The following is a 21,939-nucleotide window of genomic DNA, read 5'->3' on the forward strand; positions in this document are numbered from 1 at the left end:
TTTTGTGGGACCGCATAAGCATTGCGCAAATCCGACACAAGCATGAGTGAAATTGTCAGTTTCTTAACTTGTAATGTAATATACTATTGCAGTTTTGGGTCATTAACCTTTAATTTTTAAAGTAAAATGATCGTTTCTATTTTTAAAAAAATGCTTCGAAACGTTTTCGTTTTTCCTTTGTCTGTACTGTCTTATCTATTTTCAGATACATTATGTAAAAACATTTGGCAATTGTAAAATTATTATAATTAAGTTAAAGAAATAACAAAATTGCTAAAATTTTTGGCGACCCCCTACTGCAGGTCCCGCAACCCCAATTGGGGTCGTGACCCACATAGTTTAAGAAACTCTGCTTTAGAGCTTACGACTGATAGCGAAACAAGCCTCTCTATAAATGCAGAGCTTACGACTGCCAACTGAGCTTCTCTATCAAAATGAACTTCATACAGGTAAGTTCAAAAGGAATATCTTTGTTGGAAATGGAATATTCCAATCCTATGAATCTTGAATAGGATTCGAAATTCTAAAAGCATCGTAGTTTTCTAATCGTTTGAATCTTTTGAATCCTAAGTTAAAAATTGGTAAACACTTTTTAACCCCAAATTTTGAAAAGATTGTCGTATTTTTCCGAATAGAAACCAATTCATGTATAAGCCGAGAGGTAACATTTTGCCGCAAATCTGAGTCCAAATTGAAGATCCGTGCATAAGCCAAATTTAAAATCCCCTTTAAATATACCTCTAAAAGTGAGAAAACTCTGTCGTCCAATTTAGTTAAGGTGAGTGACATGCCCTCATTCATTCCAAAGATTTGCCAGAATCCATCCTTCGATAGTTCAAAAAATGATGCCTCAGCAATGCTATGAATGGAAATGAAAACGATAGTATCAACAAGATGAATGACGACAGAGTTAATGGTGTAATGGAGAGCAATAATATCCACCCGGACAATGTTTACACTGACAGAGAGATTTCCGAGAATTAGAGGAACATTCCGAGTCGGCTACCGATATTGAGAAATTTGATTCATGTATAATGGGATTAAATAAAATAAAAATAAATGTTTTCAATTATTTAGTTTATAATATAATTTCTGTGACCGACTTATTTGTAAATCATATCGAATTCGTTTACAAACCGACTCCTAAACTTCAGTAACAAAAATTTTACTAAAAGTTCACGTTTTATACACGGAAATATAGAGTAACTTTATTGTTCGAAAGAAGTCAGCAAATAGTTCAACAGAAATGCTCATTAAAAAAATCGTGCTTCTTATAATAATTTTAGTGGTACCTGAATCACCAACATAATCTCATGTCGGCTATAAAAGATGCAAGTTACTTTAATGAATTCTTTAAAATGAACAAGGGTTTGATTTTTCTTAACTTTATGGGCCAAATTCGGCACTCAACGCTTAGCGTTATGTATATTAACTTTTAAAATAATCCTTCCCTTCAAAACTCCAGCAAAATGCATTTAATAAAGTTCGATGAGAAGTGAAGGAGAACAACGCTGATGTCGTTAGTCACCTAGAGCAGATAAACGACCGCACGGTTTCTTCCAGTTGCAGAACAGAAAGATATTTGACAAGATAAACAAAGAGAAAATGCCTTTATCTTATGAACAAAAAATGTGAGCACATATTCCGAATCGAAAGCTATGAAATAACAAAGTGGATCAATAACTTTATTACTGAAAATATTGTTACCAATAATTTCTTTTCATCGTACTTTTAGTTTCAAAGCTTGATTTGGTATGTACAGAAGTTTTGATTATATTTCAATAACACTTCTATCATTAGTGACGTAAACATAAGAATTTATATTCGTTTTACTTGCTTTAAATGATTAATTTTTAATATAATGTGGCAGAACATTCACAACACGAATACACTTGAAGATTCATTCGCTTGTTATTTTCAGTTTATTGGAGCTGATTCCAGTTTTACCTACTAAATGATCCAAAAATTGTTAACGAGTTCTTTAAACATTATATTTTTACCTATACTCTTGGCCAGAAAAACAATTCCAGTTTCGCTAAGATTAGAACAACTGCAGTAAGGTTGTATGATATCCATGACTGTAACGGTGGACAGCGAATTGATTGCGGAGGAAATGGTGCTCAAAGAACCGCTAAAGAGTCCAGCGATGCATACTCCAGTCAGGCCAGGTACAGAGCTCAGACGAGTGACAATATAATAAGGAACAAGCTAATATGGGAAAAAATATACGAGTATTAAAATGTGTCAATAATTACGTCAGCTACATCCATTGAAATACATCATTACTTACGTCAGCTATAAGTTGCTGTACCGAACAATATCATTAACAGTTTTTTAAATAAGAACTTACAGAACTGAAATCAAGAAGTTATTAGCTACTAAGTATCTCAAATCTCCTATTCGCTAATGCTCTCCTAGCCCTAGAAATACGTTCCGCTTTTCTGCCGTTTCACTAAGCTCATTTCATTATTATTAGTATTATAGATAAAACGGTTTCGTGGGTTATTTTATTGGCGAAACAGGAGGTCAGTGTATACTGGAAATCCTTGTGTAATGGATTTTGTATGACTTATTAGATTTCCATGACATTAGTTGTATGTTTAAAGCAAGTTTTATTTTGCAGGAAAAAAAAGGAATTTCCTTTTTGGGAAAAATTAAATTGTGCGCTTGGCAACAGCAATTTCAAAAATTGCGCTAGGATAGAGTTTAACTTTTTTATTTTCTGGAAAAGGAAAAACGTTCGCTTACGGAGAGTTTGGATAATGATATGGGAACTCAGGAGAGCTTCTCATTGGCGAATTCTGATCATAGCACATAGAAATTTACGAGATTTACAACATAAAACTGTATATGTCTGACAACAAAATAGAAACACTAACATTTTAATAAATGGCTAAGATAACGGTCGGATTAGGATATATTCTAATATTATTCGAACAGTGTACAACTTGTTTTTTTATTCTAGTATAGTTAGTATTTATACTGCATGTATAAGATTTCTATAAGAGGATAAATTTGATAAATATTATACTTATCCTTTAAGAATTAATAATTATATAAAATGAAAATATGATTTTCTAGGGATGGAATATTCAAATCTTCGAATCCCACGAATGCTGTGGAACATTCGAGATTCGAAACTCAAATCTTCGCGCTTTTTCTTCATTCAAAACCTTTGAATTTTAATTTTTTTTCTTTTTGATTAAACATTTTAACTCAAAACTTAAGGATTACTTTGGAAGCTTAAAAATTAAATTTTGGAAGTTTTTGGGAGGTTATCAGAACTAGTCAAATTTTAGTGATATACAGTATAAAGAAGTCAAAGAACACGACCGCCGAAATTCCAGAGGGCCTGCGTTTAAATTTTTTAAAGATATATCTGATGGATATATTTTAACATACTTTAAATTCATAATTTATCCAACTGATAACTTTTAAGAGCATTTACAGCATTATTGTACGCAATAAAGAATCGCTTGATGATTAACAGTAACCGCTATAACTTAAAATGCTTACATTTTATACCAAATCTCGAGTGATAATTTTGAGGAAAACTTGAAATTCAATTTTACACCTTTTTCTTCACATTTCGTAACCGATAGTGATAGTCTTTTTAATAAAATTTTAGCCCAAAAATTAACAGTCATGTTATCTATACGAAAGCGATTATATTCTAATGGCTTTATTTTAACATAAGCTACTTAAATAAGCCCGTAAAAATACTCCTTTCATTTTAGAAATCGAATGAAACATTAATAGGGATAATTAAAATTCTCGAAATTAACTTACTTGATCATATTTTGTTAAGCCTGTCTGCCCCTGGTCAAGGATGGGATCACACTGGTAGAAAATCGAATAAAGAACAATGCCCATGAAGTAACACAGAAGCACTATTAAAGAATTTGGCATTATACTCATTAATAGGGCTCTGAAAAAATAAAAAAAAATTTGTTGTAAAAACAGTTTTATATGAAGCTTTTAGAATTTCTATGCACCTTTAAAAACATTCCCAAAATATTTCAGAATTTTGAAAAATATGTGTTATTATTACAAAACTTATTAAGCATTTAAAAATACTTTATGTTTAATGTACTTAATATTTCCATTCTTCCTTGACATAAGAAGCAAAAGTTACTTCCTAGAGCATTATTTTGATGTAACTGATACAGGCAGACAAATATAAATTTATTAAATATCGCAATTTGTTTATACATAAACATAGTCGACTCCCAGGTGGCAAATCACAGTCCCTCCCCTCCCACGAAGTTTTGCTTTATGAAGCTGAGTAATTATTTTGACATTAACAATGAATTAAATTAGAATGTAATAAAATAATTAGAAGCTAATAATAGCCTTGGAGAAGTTTTTCCAAAATTTTTGGACCGCCTACGTTACGTTACGCTACCCATGGATACATTCTGTAGTCACCATAACAAGTGCTACCATTTTGCGAAACATAACGCGTTTAATTTACATCCCATGCGCGTTCCGCAGATCTAGTTCTTAAAATGCTGCATTTGGCAAAACCAAAGATATTTCACTTTCGAATTTAATTAATCTGTAATTGCTTAATAAAACGAGCAGTTTAAATGTAATAAACTCAGTTTTATTGGTCTGAATCTTTTACCTTATTCTTTTAATGATATTCTATTAGATATACTAGTATAAGAATTAAAATACACTGAAGTTATTTTCAATTTATTTATAGGCTGCCTAATATCTAGTAAACGTTTTTGGAAATGATCCTGTAATTTGCGGTAATGAAATATTTGCGAAGTTTCAATTTAATTATATCTTCTTATAAAAAATTTGCGAAGTTTGAATTTAATTAATAAAAATCGAAAACTTCTCTCAATTTTTTCTAATTTGCTTCGTGTTTACCTGCAAACTTTGCTTGGATTAAATCTTGAAAATATTATGTAGTCTTCTTTTATCGATAATTTTTTTTAAAATAATTTTTCATATCTTACGTGTTCGATATTAACACAGGAAGTTTTTCAAAAAAATGTATATAATATAGTATGTTTATTTTATATAATATATTATATATTGTATATATAATATATTTATATAAAATATATAGATGTAAAATTCTATATTGATATAGAATTATAATTTCGATAAAGGATTTTACATTTCTATACAGAATTTTTACAGTTTGATGTTATATTCTTTAAAATTATTATTTAATGGTTTCACAGCCTTATTTAATGAACAAACTAATCATCGTAAAGTTTTCATCTTCACACCATCGAATAGAATAAAAAATCATCATCCAAATTGTTTTTTAATTTCTGACGTAATTTACCAAATTTTGGAGTTTTTTCAAAAACAGTTATATTTTTTGAAGTTATTGTGCTGCTGTTAATAATAACTGATTTTTAAGTATAAAAATTTAAATCTTCAATTTTAGCCGCCGCGAGATTTTTATGTTATTATGAAATCGAACTTCTAAATCAGATAAAAGTATAAACGTACTAAGTGACAGTAAATTAATTCCACAGAACAGATTAAAAGTCTTTGGAAGAGAAAATGGTTGGTATCATGCGAATTTCTTAGCTAGAGTGATTAGAAGGCATAACTGTCCCAGCTTTCAGAGGTAGTAACATTAAGAAGCAAACAATACAGCAATAGAAAACCCTTTAAAGTTACAAGGTTTTAGTCGCATTAAAATGTAATTTTAATTTATTATTTTAAGGGGACCGAAAATAAAACATAGAATATTGCATTAAGACATCCACAGAACTTCAAGGAACAACTGATAGTATAGAAATGATACGCATAAGCATGACTGCATTATTATTACTCTACTAAACTAGGTATGATTATATTTATGATATACTTCAGTGTGATTACTTAGAGATAAAATTACTATCGTACAATTAGTTATCAATGTAGGCAGAAATGACTTTCGCATCAGTTTATAAATTCCACACAATATTTACCTCTGTGCGTGCTTAATGTGACTTATGCTTAGCAGTCTTTGCACTTCCAGTTGACTAACACCATAACCTGCAAAACCAAGGCTCAGTCCTCGGAGTAGTGAATTCCAAACCGTATATCTTGTTGTAAGGTCCATATTGAAGCTAAATGTAAAATAAACATAACAATTTCATTAGCATTAGTTAACCAACACTTTTTTAGCACTTTATTAAAAGAGAAGCACTTAATTCTTTCCAATAGTTTTATTTAGTTACGTAGGAGACAACCCACATACATAAGTATTCACGTAGTATAACCGTGGTTAGAAAGTAGTTGAAAAATAATTATCGATTGAAATTAATTTTATTATGATGTTGTATCTTACGAAAAGTCGAAAGACATACTTGTTTCTGATAGCAGTATTGTTGCAAGACGCATGTCTTTTGAATATGTTCAAAAATGCTAAATTTTGCAGCAATCGCATCTGCCTATGTAATAATACTTACTGATTACTTCATACTGTGTGTCCACGCACAATACATCTTCAAAGTTTTAGGGCAAAGAATCATATAAAATTTAAAGAAAATAACATTTTTACTTCTTCAATGTATTAAATAACACTTGTAAATATATAAAGCAGCTTGATCCTTTCGTTAAATCTTGTCCTTTGGAATACTGTTCAAGTTTCAAGTTACGGGTGTTTTGAAACTTTTAATACTCTTAAATAAAATCTTTTTGAATATCTTTTCAAATAAATTATGATTAGAGATGAAACTTTGCATTTTTTTTTGAAAAGGTTCTCCATAAACACAGAAACTTCGGTTTTAGAAATTGGTAATAAAAATGATACTGGTGACTTTTTTCGTTGGAGGGATCACATGCAAGGAATTTTTTTCCCGAGGGACAAATGATTAATTCTAGTTTATAAAGATGCAATGGACATATTTTCAAATAAAAGAAAAAGATTCAACGTGTTAGGTCTGAAAAAACTCAATCGAGTGGTCTCTGCTGCTCTAACAGTACGCTGTCATATAATTTCTTTTTCACCAAGCAATTTCTAACGCCCATCAGCAACAGAGCAGTAAAATCGCTAAACACTGGTCATTCGGCCAGGAATACTGGAGTACGGATTGGCTGCATTGGGCGTTTCGAGGTTTTTCCCATGTGTAGCGTGGATACGAGCCATCTTTTGTAGAAATTTCTTTGGGGCATGTTGTCCTGGCGAGAAATATTCAGATAATCAATTACTTCGTATTAAATCTGCCCTGATCAAGCTCCTTTTCATTTGTGTTGAAAGGTATTCCTGCCTTGTTTGCTTTCTAACAATCTTGCTATACGCAATAAAGTTTCTTTTGGCTAATACTTGTAATCCTGGATCAGCGCGAAGCAGTTTGCTGTCTGTGTATTTCACCATGTAATACTAAATCTTAACTAGGGCACATAACAACTCACTTGAAAAATTCCAATCTGCCTCCAGTAGAACTTCTGTGAAGTACTTCACCTAGTCCTCCAACTTCAGTGACACCTTTGATGAAAACGATCGCAATGCAAGCGGACATCAGCCCAGACTGAAACACATCAGTCCACAGGACAGCTTTCAACCCACCCTGTGAAAGAAGAAAAGAAGATATTCATAATAAGTACATTAATAGATGTGGCTAAGACGTTAATAGATGAAGAAGTTTTAAACAGTATTTAACATTTATTTGATATGAGGAATATATCCAACTGCAAAAATATTTAATACTGCAAACTCTTTAAGAGGGAAGCTTCATGGAAAAAATTACAATCATTCAAAAGAGTAAGTTTATATATTTCTAAAAGAGGGTAAGGAGCCTGTGACTATCCAGGCCCTTAAATGGAATGTTTCATTGAATCCAGATTTTAAGGATCAAACTTTGTATTTTTATAAATCAATTTTTTTCTTTCGCATTTTTGTTTAATTCCTAAAATGGAAGTATTTATAGCGTCAAACAATAAAATAAGCATCAATGAAATAATCTATAGAAAATGATCACCAAAATATAAACATTGATAAGCCACAAGTCACACTGACTCCGATGCTACGTTGTTGCCTCCGATGCTACGTTGCTCCAAGAGCTACGTTGACTCTGATGTCCAACTTTAAACCTTCCCACTTCAGGTCTTTTGAAGGTGGCATCAAAAGTCAGGCCACTTTGGTCTTTGCTTTCCTTGTACAAGTGTTTGAAATATGAATATGAAAAATCCAACTATTTCGTATCCTCACCTCACACATACACTACATTCATTTAATGGAGAGAATAGTAGGGTCTTTGAAGACGGCGACAAATGTTTGCTTGCGAACCTTGCATAATCTTTACTCATCAATAAAATCTGAGATATTTTTCATTCACGGCAACATGCATGTAGTAAGTGACAAAATTATGTAATTATAAATTAAAATCACGAGGAAAATATGCTTACGAAAAAATATGCATTGTTGAATGGAAAAGGTAAGGAGGTAATTCATTTTCAACCTATCTTGCTTACTTCCTTGGGAAATGCCTGAAATAAGAAAAGCTAATCTGGGAAAACCGGAAGCAGCACGTAACTACACTAAGCATTTAGTTGCTTATGGTTCAGTTCTTATATATTTTTATGCCATTACAGGGGACGGCTTCATTATGGAGCCATATTTTCAGTTTTCTGTCTTGATTAATTCCCCCCCCGGGGGTTGACTCAGGAGAATTCCTGGGAAGTACTGGTTAGGATCTGTACCTAGGCAGTCTCAACCACGGGGGCACACAAACAGTCTTCACAGGACTAGAACCCGAGTATTGTACTTAGGTTGGTTCAGGCTTGGCAAGGACCGTACTGGTACTGTCGTGTCTGTTCCTCTGGCTGTGGTGGAGCTATATTGTTTTTAGATATTAGTGGCCTTCTCGATGGGGGTTCAGCCCTCAGAGTCCCAGTGACGGGGACTGACATAGTAAGGCAGGACACCAATTCGACGAACGATGCTGAGGGAGTGGTGCCCCGAAGCAAAGCAGTCTTAGCGTTTTTTTTAGTCACAGTGATTTTCTTCTTCTTCGTCCTGCTGAGGCTGTGTATAAAGATGGACAGGGACTGTGGGGCCTGCGCCGTCACTGAGGTGTTCGCCGTGGCCCGGATAATTTCAACCTCGTATGGCTGATTTAAAACTACCGGGGCGAGGGTTCTGGTCATGGAGTTCTGTCTTGATTAATATAAAAATGTTACATATAATGTTTTGTGTCTTGGCGAGCAATGGTCTATTTGCATGACGTTACAAGTACTTTTATGAGGGGGCACTTTTTTGCATCGGCCCCCATTAGGAAACCGAAATTTGTTGGCGAGAGTCTCTGCGGGTTCAAAAAGTATAACCTGAAGGAGAAATAGGACTTCAGGTGCTGCGGGTTAAGTACGCTATTAATACTCCTAATTTTTGACAACGGGGCATTATTTTTGTGTTGCTATCTTCCAATAATGAGGCTTTCTAATATGAAAACATTCTTTCTTCTCTAAAATTTAGTCATTATGAAGAACTCTTATTTGAAATCAAAAGTCACTTTTTGCTCATAAAGAATACACTGTACCATACAAGGTGATAATGATTGCGCTTTTGTGAGACATTGCATTAACACAATGAACATTCGGAAAGTTTTCTTAGGAACAGTTACAGAAAATCACGTTGAATCTTTATTATTAATATTTTGGTTGAATGAATGACTTCGACTCTGCTGTCATTTCTTGCAAAAAATCATAGACCTTTTAATGCCTAAAATCAAGTAAAAAATATCTTGAGGAAAGTGTCAAAAAACTGCATGAATTTTACATGTTCATGAATAATAACAAAGGTCAAATAAAAAAGTCAGAATCTGAATTCTAATTTTATAACTATTAGAACTTAGCATTCAAGGTTTCAACTAATTTAAATATAAATTTATAAAATCTGATGTGTACACCACATCATTCCCTTGCACGGAATATTAAATTATACGTATTCTTGAATTTCATTAGAGATATATTTCTCATTCAATTAATTCAGTTCTCACTTCGCTTCCAGGCAAAAATACATAAAAACTCAAATTATTTTTATTTAAAATTGAAAGATATAGAAAAACACAAAACACCATATAGAGTTAAAACAATTTAAAAAAAATTACAGTTTTTATGCAAAAACAAGAATTCGGCCAGCAGGCAAGAAGGCAGTTATTTCGGTGCCCAAAACTAAAAGTTTCCTTTTGGTCCCAATCGGCAAAAAGGCACTGAAGGTGCAGAAAGACTTTATTCACTGTTCTGCTAAGCTTCAAATGTAAACAAATATGGTTGCTATGGTAAAAAGAATAGGCTTAGTCTCACTTAAATAACTTTTAAATTGTTAACAATTCAACAACTATTGCATGCAAATTAACTAACGGCATGAAAACTTTAACCGGAAGATAAGAACAACATAATTCAATCATTTTAAAAGCAAAAAATGTACAATTTTCTAACGTATAAGAATAAAAAACTGAGTTCACTGAGCCGAGTAACAGGGTGAGTATACTTATATATTTTTGGTGCGGCCGATTGCAACTGAAAAGGGAACGTGCACAATTATATTTTATAGCAGTTTTATTACAAAATTTCAAAGTCCTGAGGCTACTCGTTTATGAATTATTTGAGATACATACATAGGTACGTACGCACAGACACCACGAAAAAAACCTCGTCTGAATCCATTTTAAATAAGTTTTATAATTCGTTTGAGGAAAAGAGTCTTTTATTCTGTCCTTACGTACAGATGTCACGCAAAAACCTCGTTAAACCTCGTTAAATTGTCACGCAAAAACCTCGTTAAATATTAAATAAATAAAAAAAAAGTTAAATTGCATTTAATAGTAGTCAAAATTGATATTTTCGTTGAAATATGATACCTGGAACTTTTCGTGATTACAATACTTCCTTTACTTCGTACAAGGAATAATTAAATCTGCAACGACTGTTTCTTACTGCATTTAAATGACTTCAAGAATTTCTATAGTATGCTTCTACATCTGTGTCGTTAACGATGCTTTCCAGTTTATTGCATATACATAACATGATACCCGGAATTTTTCGTGATTACAATAATTCCTTTATTTTGTACAAGGAAGCAAAAACCGAAATTTTTAGCTACGATTCAAAATTTTCATGCCTTTTAATATTAAATTATGAGTAATAACGATTTAGAAATAAATAACGATTTAGAAATACATTTACGAATTAAATTATTAAGAATGCAAAATTATTAGTATTCGTAATAATGTTATTACGAATGCAAAATAATTTGTATTTTTAAACTGCTTGCTAAGTACCGGAATTTGCAATCTTTCTGTTGGAGCTGGTATTGATATAATTACACTCATAATTTTAAATAGATTTGATATTGGATTTAAATAAATTTTTATGACTCAATATGCCATTTTATTTTTTTTAAAGGTTATGCAATTCGTTCCATTTTATTCTAAAGAAATCTGAAGTTTTTGTCATGTGGCAACGATTCAGACTTAATTTGTCACAATTATCGTGCCCCCCCCCCCAAAAAAAAAACTTTCGAAAACGTAACCTTTTTTAAATTGAGGAAATAGTAACAGATCAAAAATGACATTTTTATAAAACAAGCTTAAAACTAATAAAATAGTTAATGAACTGAAAGGAAAGAATAATTTAACATAAAGTTCAATAGAAACAAGAGATTAAACAATTGTCTTCAGAAAATTCTACAAGTTTATGACAGGAATAATAAAAGTGTGTGACGCGCTTGATAAACTCATAATGATAATGGCTTCTACTTTTGACAATGCAATTAGATTACAGTAGGCATCACTTAATGTGATTGTCCATGACTGCTTTGTTAGCATTAACCAAATGACAACATTAAGCAATGAAAAAAATATCCTTCAAAATATTAATGGAATTTAATACAAATATAAATAGAAACATATAAATACTTAATTTCACAGCATTTTAATTAAGAAAAAAGTCATTAATAGTTGATTGTCTGCAAATGTTATGCTAAAGTTCAATTATGAACTGTTTATATTCATAATATTACTGGAAATTATTTGATCGATGCTGTACCCCTAATTTTAATAGCTGTCATCTTAGCAATTATAGGAAATTCTCCGAATTCATCAATATTTTCTTTAGAAAGTTTATCACATAAGGCTTGGCTTTCTTTCATAAAGCAACTGGCGGTTATTTTCTTGTCACTGATGATGCAACTTGTGGTTTTTTTTTTTTATTATTATTATTAAAGCTTTAAATTCCTCATAATTCATGCTATTTGGATCAGGCGACTTTTAGGTGCACCTAACGTACATATGTTGGTGGGCGAAATTCAGTGTCAAAAATCGCATTAAGTGCAACACCATAAACAGAAGAGACACGACTATATTGTAAGTAATAAAAACTTTGTGCATGAAATGTATATTTTGTTTCTATTTCGATCTATTTTTTCGATCTTCTTTATGAAAGCACGTTTTTACGGGCTAGCGTTAACTAGTAATGTGATAATATCGCCAAGGGATGGCCTGAATATCACCCGAGACGGAAATATTATGTGGTACCCGCTTCGCTTTATGAAACTGCCTTGTGTGTCCCAGCACAAAAAAAGATCACTGATCCACAGTATCAAGAGGTTTTAAAAAGTTTCACTAAAAATAGAAATAACGTTAAAAATTTCACATTAATGTTATTTAAAAGACTTTCAACTGTATCCGATTATGTAAACAGTAAAATTCGAAGATTGTTTTGTTCGTTCCTATCAAAGAAGATACGTATATGCGACGAATTAATCAAAGAAGATTATGCGACGAATCGTTTGAACGTTATATTGAAAATAATATTAAATCAAATAAAAAAATAGCTTCGTCACCTTATATTGTCATCCAAAACAGTGAACGTGCAAATTTTGAGTTTGATAACTTATCATCAGGAGACAGACAAATACCATGAATAAGCTACTTAAAATGTTATACATATATTCCTGCATTTAATTTTCAATCTGCATTTATCATATATATATATGCAATGAACTGTAGTCATTTAAATGCAGTAAGAAATAATTGTTGGAGATTTAACTATTCCTTTTTACTTCCTTGTACCAAGTAAAGGGATTATCGCCAAAATTTTAAGGTGTCATATTTCAACGAAAATACCCATTTTGACCACTATCAAATACAACTAAAAGATGTTTTTGCGTGACATCTATACGTAAGGACAGAATAAAGGGCTCTCTTTCCCAAATCGGGTTGCAAAAAATGGTTTGAAACCGATTTAGAAGAGATTTTATAGTGACGTATGTATATGTTACCGTGAAAGACCAAAACTGGAGAATGTCGACTTTCACCGGAAAATATCAACATTCACCAAATACGTCGGTAAAAGACCGAATATTTCACTACATTCTTGTATATTCTGACCCTCACCGGTGTATGTCGACAATCACAGATATGCTCTGGTGAAAGTCGAAAAGAGAGGTCATAAAGTGCCATGATAGTTTAAGTTGTTGCAATAAATAAGATTTGAATCCCATAATTTAGTAAGTTTTTATTACTGTTATTTTATTTTCTCATTTAGAACTTACTTGTATAATTAAGTAAGTTTTTAACTTCTATTATTTTCCTTTCTCATTTTGAATGTATTGTGTGTTTTAGGTTCTCATGTTCTTAAGTTCTTATTTCAAGTTTCAAGTGCGTTTATTCGCGACTCAATTACGGAAAAGAAAATATAATATTGTTATATGTTCAACATTCACCATTAGTACATGGTGAATGTCGACATTGACCGGTGTAAGTCAGAAGTAAGAGTATTGGAAAAATATTTCGGACATACACCAAGAGACTATGTGAATGTTGACATTCACCAGTGAAAGTCGACATTCTCCAGATTTCGCTGTTTCACCGTAACATATATATGTACCTCGCATAACTCAAAATCGAGTAGCCTCAGAACATTGAAATTTTGTATATAGGACTGCTATATCATGTAACTGTGCATCTCTCTTTTTGGTTGCAATCGGCCGCACCAAAAGTACTTAAATATATACATACCCACTCTGTTATTCGGCTTCGTAAGCTTAGTTTTTGTTTGTTTGTTTGTTTGTTATTCTTATATTTTGATAAACTGTGCATTTTTTGCTTTAAAAATGATTGAATTATGTTGTTTTTCTGTTACGGTTAAGGTTTTTATGCTTTATAGTTGTAGAATTATCAACAATTTAAAAAGTTGTTTTAAGCTAAGCTTAATTTTTTTACCATAGCAGCCATATTGGTTTACATTTGAAACTTAGCAGAATAGTGATGCACCTTCAGTGCTTTTCTGCCAAGTAGGACCAAAAGGAAACTTTTAGTTTAGTGCACCGAGAAATCTGTTTTCTTGCACGATGAATGAATTGTTTGTTTTTGCGTTAGCCCAAAGGAGTAATTTGCCGAGAACAGTTATTAATTTCGTTTTTGCATTTTGCGTCTATTCGATTTTGAAATTCTTGAAAATAAAATGATCATGTGATCTCTGGCGATCGTGCGTTTGCAATCGTCTGATATCTTTTTCCTGGCAGGCCTTGTGATAAATGTTTAAGTTAGCAAATATTTAGAATTCGGAATGTAACAGTTATTTTTTGCTTACTAGGTTAGTTTATTCTTTATTCTTTTCCTCGGAGTACCTGATTAATTATACTTGGATTATATGTTAGTCTAATATATTTAAGTATCAAATGTGTTTTGAATAAAAATAAGAAAAACTTGGACAACATGGTCTTCATGCGAGAATCACGTTTATTCTTTAGTGTGATATGTTATTATTATTATGATATTGCTGTTGAATTGAATTTTATGGTTTAAGTGCGAAGAACATGATATTTAATAAATAAAGGTGACATGCAAAACGTGAAAAAAAGCCCTTTTGGGAGTAATATAAAATCTGAAAACTTTCAGATTTTTTTCTTTTTATATCTTTCTATATTTTTCAATTTTTAATAAAGATATTTTGATTTTTTATTACAGGATGTTTATAAAGTCCCGAACCCATTTTGATGTTTAATAACTCATAAAATAATAAAGATAGATTAAAATTAATAACGTAAATGGTTAGATAGACTCAAAAAGTTTCATGACCCTTGTCAATGAATTTCCACGCGTGCCCCCTTCGTCGCACGGAGAATATCAAGTCGATATTCAATTTCACTCCAGGTTCTGGCAAGCATGTCGGCATCCACAGAGGCTATTGCGGTTGTAATTCTGTCCTTTAGGTCATCAATGTTCGACACTCTTCTCCTGTAAACGTTGTCCTTTACAAATCCCCAAAGAAAAAAGTCCAGCGGCGTTATAGCAGGTGATCTGGGAGACCAAGGAACTGGACCTCCTCCCCCAATCCATCTTCCTGTAAAATGGTCATTCAAAAGAACTACAAACGATGGTTCTCCAATGAGGTGGTGCCCCATCTTGCTGCAATAAGACATGTGGCTGAAGCTCTTCTAGTTGTGGAAATACGAAGTTTTCCAACATGTCTAAGTATACGACTGATGAGACCGTCTTTTCTGTAAAAAAGAAAGGCCCAATGACTCGGTCGTGCATTGGTCCACACCGCACATTAACCTTTGGGGAATCCCTTTGTGCTTCACGGTATTCATAGTGGTTTTCAGATCCTCATATGCGCACATTATGGCGATTAACAAAGCCAGAAAAATGCCAAAAACAAAAGAGAGTAAAAATGCAATTAATAAGCAGACGATATTTAGAAAAGTACAGATATTTAGACTGGAAAATGAAATTATCTGAAATTAACCACACGCGCAGATGATATTTACAAAAGTAAACATATTCAAACCTGAAAAGGAAAATATATAAGTTATTCCATCAATAAATGCCATAAGTTTGTTTATATCTTCATTATTTTATGAGTTATTAAACATCAAAATGGGTCCGGGACTTTATAAACACTCTGTATTTTTGCCTTATCACAAAGGGAGAAGTGAATTAATTGAATACAAAATTTATCTCTAATGAAATTCGAGGAAATAAGTTTAAATGAAATTCAGCAAAATGATATTCCGTGCGAGGAAGTCACGTGGTGGTTACATCAGATTTTTTTAAAAATTGTAATATATATTTATGGCCGTAAATAACTTGAAACACTAATCGGGTCTGTTCCAGAACATTTACATTTGCATTTTTAATATTATTGCAATAAGAAGAGCGACAGCATCTCAATTCAAAATGAATAAACACCCTGTATTTTTGCCTTATCACAAAGGGAGAAGTGAATTAATTGAATACAAAATTTATCTCTAATGAAATTCGAGGAAATAAGTTTAAATGAAATTCAGCAAAATGATAGTCCGTGCGACGAAGTCACGTGGTGGTTACATCAGATTTTTTTAAAAATTGTAATATATATTTATGGCCGTAAATAACTTGAAACGCTAATCGGGTCTGTTCCAGAACATTTACATTTGCATTTTTAATATTATTGCAATAAGAAGAGCGACAGCATCTCAATTCAAAATGAATTAGCTTCGATTTCACTATCAATTTTTTTGACTAATAAATAGCTCTTTAAAATTATTATTGGCTGAAAGTTTATGTAAGTTATTTTCATCAGAGCATTATGTAAAATTCATATGACAACGGCTATTAATTTGGAAAAGTAATTAAAATTAAAAGTTAAGGGTCTATTATAGATTTTAAGTTTGAATTTTGATTTACATATTTTTAATGTTATATATCTATATACTGAAACTTTTCTAAGTTGACGTACATTATGGTGATGGAGCTACTGCACAAAGATGTAGTTTTGATCGTGGCCATTTGATATGGTTCTTTTTACTTTTGGAATAACATTTTTAAAATAGATATAGATCGGCTCAAAACTCGTGAGCTTTCTTCAATAATTGCATGACTGCCTTTAATATATTTATAGCAATATAATATAAGTAAGAGAGGTGACGGATGAAATTTCGGTAGTGGAGAGAACCGTGAAAAGAATGCATAGACTACGATATGGATTCTTGGTTACAAATATTTAAGTTATAGTTTTACTTTGTTTCTATCAATTGGTTAAAAGTTTTGGCTTGCAAATTTTGTATTGTTCTTCAATAAAAATTTTAGCTTTACTTTTGCAATTATGTAAAAAACTGCGCCATGATTGTTATATGAGAATTTTATGACAAAGATTAATTTTGAAAGGACGCAGCTTTTTAAGATTTACTATCAGAATGTTACTATTTATAGAACAGAGAGGGAAAACGGCCAAATTAAATAGAAGACTTAAAGATTTAGCACAAATTAAAGCTAGAATTTTATCTTATATATGTGTGTGTGTACAATCAAACATTGTTTTTACCTGATGGACTTTAATTAATTAAACCTAAATAAAAAATATTTTTTTAAAGACTTGCAGAATTTATATTTGCAATGCTTGCAGAAAATATTACATTTACAATAATACCGAATTCACGATTTTAGCAAATATTATGCAGGGTTGAACAAATTATATCTTTCAATCTTACTATTGAGCAATAAAGAGTGCACACCACGCCCATGAGTATGATTGACATCTCCGTCGACAAATCTGCAACAGCACTTAGGGCTAGGGCTGGAGCATACAATACGACAGATATGTATAACAACTAGAAGAAGAAAGAAAAAAAAATAATTTTGCATTTCTCTTATTATTATTGAATTAAGATTAAATTTTATTATTTTCAAATAAAATTTTAGTCTTCGAAAACGTACCGTCTGGACTATGAACAATGATGAGACGGTGTATCTAATGAACTTTCCATATCGCATCTCCAAATACTAAAATGAAAGTAAAAAACATGTTAGCATACTCACGTAGTGTACACATACAAACGCACGTACAGTAATAATAATTTAGCTGATTTTCATATATTACTTGTGCTAGGTTCTGGATATATATATTTCCTACCTAACGTGGAGGTGAACGTAATGTAGGCACTGCATATAACAGACATTAAACGGCACAAACACTTTATTAACACACAAACAAAACAAATAGTTAACACAAAAATAGAAACAGAACCAAACAGAACCACGTTTATCATTACTTTGGCATACAGCAGGTTGCTTTCTTTTACTCAGTCTCTTCTCTTCTAATGTAAGTCACGTGAGAGAGAGAGAGGCGTGCACGCCGTTCGGCTAAACTGCGCATGCGTGGTCATCACGTCATCACACTGATGATGATAGAAATGCATGAATATGTAGCCACGATCATGGCCCAGGAAACACATTTTATTTCTTGATGCAGACATACTAGTTAAAATGGGCGCAAAAAGTTCTAGAATAGTTACATCGGTACTCAAGGCTTAATTTCTAAAATTAGAAGTGCCGGAGCCCTATGGAAGACCGTCAACAAAAAGGAACAAGAGTAAATAAATAAATAAAATGACTATTAATAATAATTTTAAAATTAAATAGTTAATTACTATCAAATTAATTAATAGCTATTTAATTAATGTTCCTTAATTGTTATTTAATCAATAATTATTATATAATTAATTAATTATAATTTAATTGTTCGTTATTAGATCGTTAATTAATTATTATTTATTGAAATAATTAAATCATTAAAGATTAAAGTAATTAAATAATTAAAATTAATTTAAATGTAAAGAAATCAATTAAAATCTAAAAAGCGATTTTTAATATAATTTTATTGCTAAAAATAAAATATTCGAGATAAAATTTCTACTGAAATTGTTATTCAATTACATAAAAGAAGTGCCGCAGCCTTCTCCAGCTAGAATTATGATCTATTAGGGCTCCGGTGCGCTCCAGCTAGAATTATGATTTGTTACAAAAACTAAGAAGTACCGGGCTCCGGCCTAATTTAAGCTCTGATAGTAGAGGGTAAAAAAGTTCTTTTATGATCACAAAAATTAAATATACTTAAACTATAGCTCATGAAAATTCAGATAATCTAAAAACAGGGGGAAACAGAATGAAGGCGTAAGGGTATGAGTGGGTGGAAACAAAAAAAAAATGGGGGGAATCTTGGTGAGAGAGAACGTTCTGTTTCTGCTGATATAATTATAGTCATCAAGCGGATGTATGTCAGGGGTAAAATGAGTCCCGAATCTGACTCCTGAGGATGAATCTAAAGTTGCTGCAATAAATTTGGGGGAGTTACGCTTTTCACCCCCCCCCCGTATTTGGTTATACTATGGGAAAGACGATGTATAGGACGGGCTTGAGCAGTTTATCTCAGAATTTCACTCTTATTGTACTCGCTGTCACTTAACGCACATTTAAGAACTTAAATTTTCCTTCCTGCGAAGATAACTAATACCATCGATAACAATACACTACATACGATGGCATGGCGAGAAATTTACGCGTTCCTAAACAAACTCTCCCAAATTTATTGCTCTTATTAAAGGGTAAGGTTTTTGCATGTGAGTGAGGGGACTTTACTTGAACGTTTCATGTTCTCATGAGTTCGTATTTCTAGGGAAATAGAGTATTGCAAAGTCTGCTTATTGTTAAACTAAAACGTTACGGATTCTAATTTTTTCCCTTGAAATTGTGGCTCAGTTTTATAAAAAGAAGTACCGGAGCTTATCTTATTTAGGGCTCCGGTGAGCTCCGGCGCAATTTAAGCACTGTCGGTACTGTAAACATTATTACCATATTCTAAAAAACGGAATAGTAGCAGACAACAGCAAGCTAGTAGTATGCAGAAGGGAAGAAGAAATGCTTAGGCCATAATATGAAGACCTGGTTTAAAAGGGTTCAGGTGTAGTTCAATTTTATTTTTGATTATATGTTTCATTTGCAGATTGTAATATTATAACTGGCTGAAGTGTTATGTAAGTGCCTGCGTCTTTAGCGTTACGTAAGAATCTCGTGAGAAGAATTGCTTTCGAAATGAAGCAGTTTGGAAAGATTAATAAATGAGTTACCTTTTTTAGAACAGAAAGCCGAAATAAACTAATTAAATGGGAATTTTAATAAACTATTGCAAATTAAAGCTAATGTTTTATCTTACTTATTCTGAAGTAAAATTTATACAGCGAGGGTACCTCAGTTTAAGAGTACTGGATGTAATTAATTAAAAGTGAGGGAAAGAGCCAATTGGAAATTAATAGAAAAAAAATAGAATTTTCATTTGAAAATTTTCTGTTTTTTAAAAAAAATTAAGGATATTCTGCTGCAGAGGTGGCCAAATTTCTTCATGATTCTTGAAATTTCATGAACGATCGAGAGATGCAAGTCCAAATTTATATCGTTTCAAAAATAGTAAGGTAGGTTTTAAATATTAAGAAACTTTCGAAATAAATTAAGGAGAAATTTCGCATTTTATATGTGATTAACATGATTACATATAAATTGCTAATGCTTAATTTATGATAAGTTTGGGGACGCCAGGCACTTCGTCGATGAATATACGCTTATCCGGAGTGCAAGAGAGAAATATGACAGAAAGAATTTTAAAAGGAACTATTCAAATTTGAAAGATTTTTCAGAGACAATAATGAAGATTATAAATACCAACAAAGATAGAGTTGTAATTCGGCACTGAGACTCAGATTTTGGACTTTATATGATTTTTCCCCTTTATATTTGTTTTTTTTCTGGCCACTCCCATTTTTTGATCATACGGTCGGCTTGTGCCGGCTAGGAGGATCGGGGTTGTTCCCTTATAATAATAATAATAATAATAATAATAATAATAATGATTACATATAAATATAAATAAATAAATTTTAAATGTCCCTTTGTGTTCAGAAGAGTTAAGTCCAAGAAACTATAAATTAGTAACTCTTGTATTGGGCAACTGAGGGCAATCTTCCTTGAGAAAAACAAAATATTTTCTCCTAATTTTCTTTATTCGCTTCGTTTATAATTACTGTTGCTTGATTTTAATAAAAGTAAACTGAAATCAGAAGCATATGCATTGGTCTACAATTCTGTAAAAATTTTTTATTTGAGTAAATTTATAAAGTTACTATTATTTTTCATTACTAGTTATTTTATGTTTTGGATCTTTACTGTCTCTTCTTCCTTCCGTTTCCTCGCCAGAATGAAAATTAGACTGAGTATTTAAACTGAGGGTGTTAGATTCTAAAACAGAGCGTGTTTCTGACGATCAATGCCAATCATATTATTTGGTTTTGCGTTATAGTTACCGAAGTTTACATCGGTGCAAAGTTTGAGTTAAATCAACGGTGCAGGCTACTAGGCTTTATTTTAAATCTTGAATTTCACTATTACTTTAAAATACCCATTTAACTTAAAACTTTGTAATGATCAGTTTTACTAATGCCCAGTATATAAAAATTTATTTTTAAAAAAACGCGATTGTAATTTCAATGGCATCTGAATATCAGCATTGCTCATGACGATTCTGAGTACTACACTATTTCAGTGGGGCATCCAGAGAAAGCTGCAAGCATTTATCAAAGCTTTAAGCCATTTTTCAGATACAGTGTAAATCAAAACTAATGGTATAGAAAAGAAAACATACCTGCGACTACAGTAACATGCAGATATAACATGAAGCATGGCAAAGAATCTTTGAAGAGAAAATTTGAAATATTTAAAAGGATTACATTAATACTGATACATTATGGTCAAACAATTTTTTGGTATTGAAATTTTATAGGTCCATTACAGGAGGTCTCAAGCTTACCTCTGAATAAATCTTATCTCTATAATAAAGCTTACATAGGTCTCAAGCTTATTTTTGAATTCAAGACACTACTTTCTTCCCGTACAGGGAGGGTATATGTAGCTTTAACCTACCTTCTAGAATATTCACGAGAAAACCTTTAAAACTGCGTTCTAGAACGTTCTCGCTTCGTCTATGACAGATCGCTAATTTTGTTCTCAAATCTGACCAAATGGGCGATTTAGCGCCAAATCTGACAATCCTGCCACTTTCTGGTAACCCTAAGCCCGCTGTTGACTCACGCTGCTCAGCCGGCAAGCTTCTTTTTCGGCTGCCTTGGAGCATGGCCGTCGAGACCAACGAGATAGTATACTAGTTATA

The 21,939-nt window shown here is 32.0% G+C and overlaps 1 protein-coding gene across 2 annotated transcripts in view; it reads right to left on the reverse strand.

Annotated features, from left to right (window-relative positions):
* The window catches only part of LOC118194422 (sodium-coupled monocarboxylate transporter 1-like), a 56,660-nt gene that overhangs the window by 31,301 nt on the left and 3,420 nt on the right, over positions 1 to 21,939 (reverse strand). For both annotated transcript variants that reach the window (XM_085810348.1, XM_085810349.1), the window contains exons 2-7: positions 17,661 to 17,726; positions 17,435 to 17,554; positions 7,375 to 7,529; positions 5,946 to 6,086; positions 3,790 to 3,928; positions 2,001 to 2,208 (exon numbers count right to left, since the gene is read on the reverse strand). In XM_085810348.1, the coding sequence (XP_085666474.1) occupies positions 2,001 to 2,208; positions 3,790 to 3,928; positions 5,946 to 6,086; positions 7,375 to 7,529; positions 17,435 to 17,554; positions 17,661 to 17,726 (829 nt within the window). The remainder of the gene's footprint in view (positions 1 to 2,000; positions 2,209 to 3,789; positions 3,929 to 5,945; positions 6,087 to 7,374; positions 7,530 to 17,434; positions 17,555 to 17,660; positions 17,727 to 21,939) is intronic.

This window comes from Stegodyphus dumicola, chromosome 2 (genome assembly GCF_044657685.1).
Source record: "Stegodyphus dumicola isolate Sdum_Otavi_A_Nest chromosome 2, ASM4465768v1".
NCBI lineage: Eukaryota > Metazoa > Arthropoda > Arachnida > Araneae > Eresidae > Stegodyphus > Stegodyphus dumicola.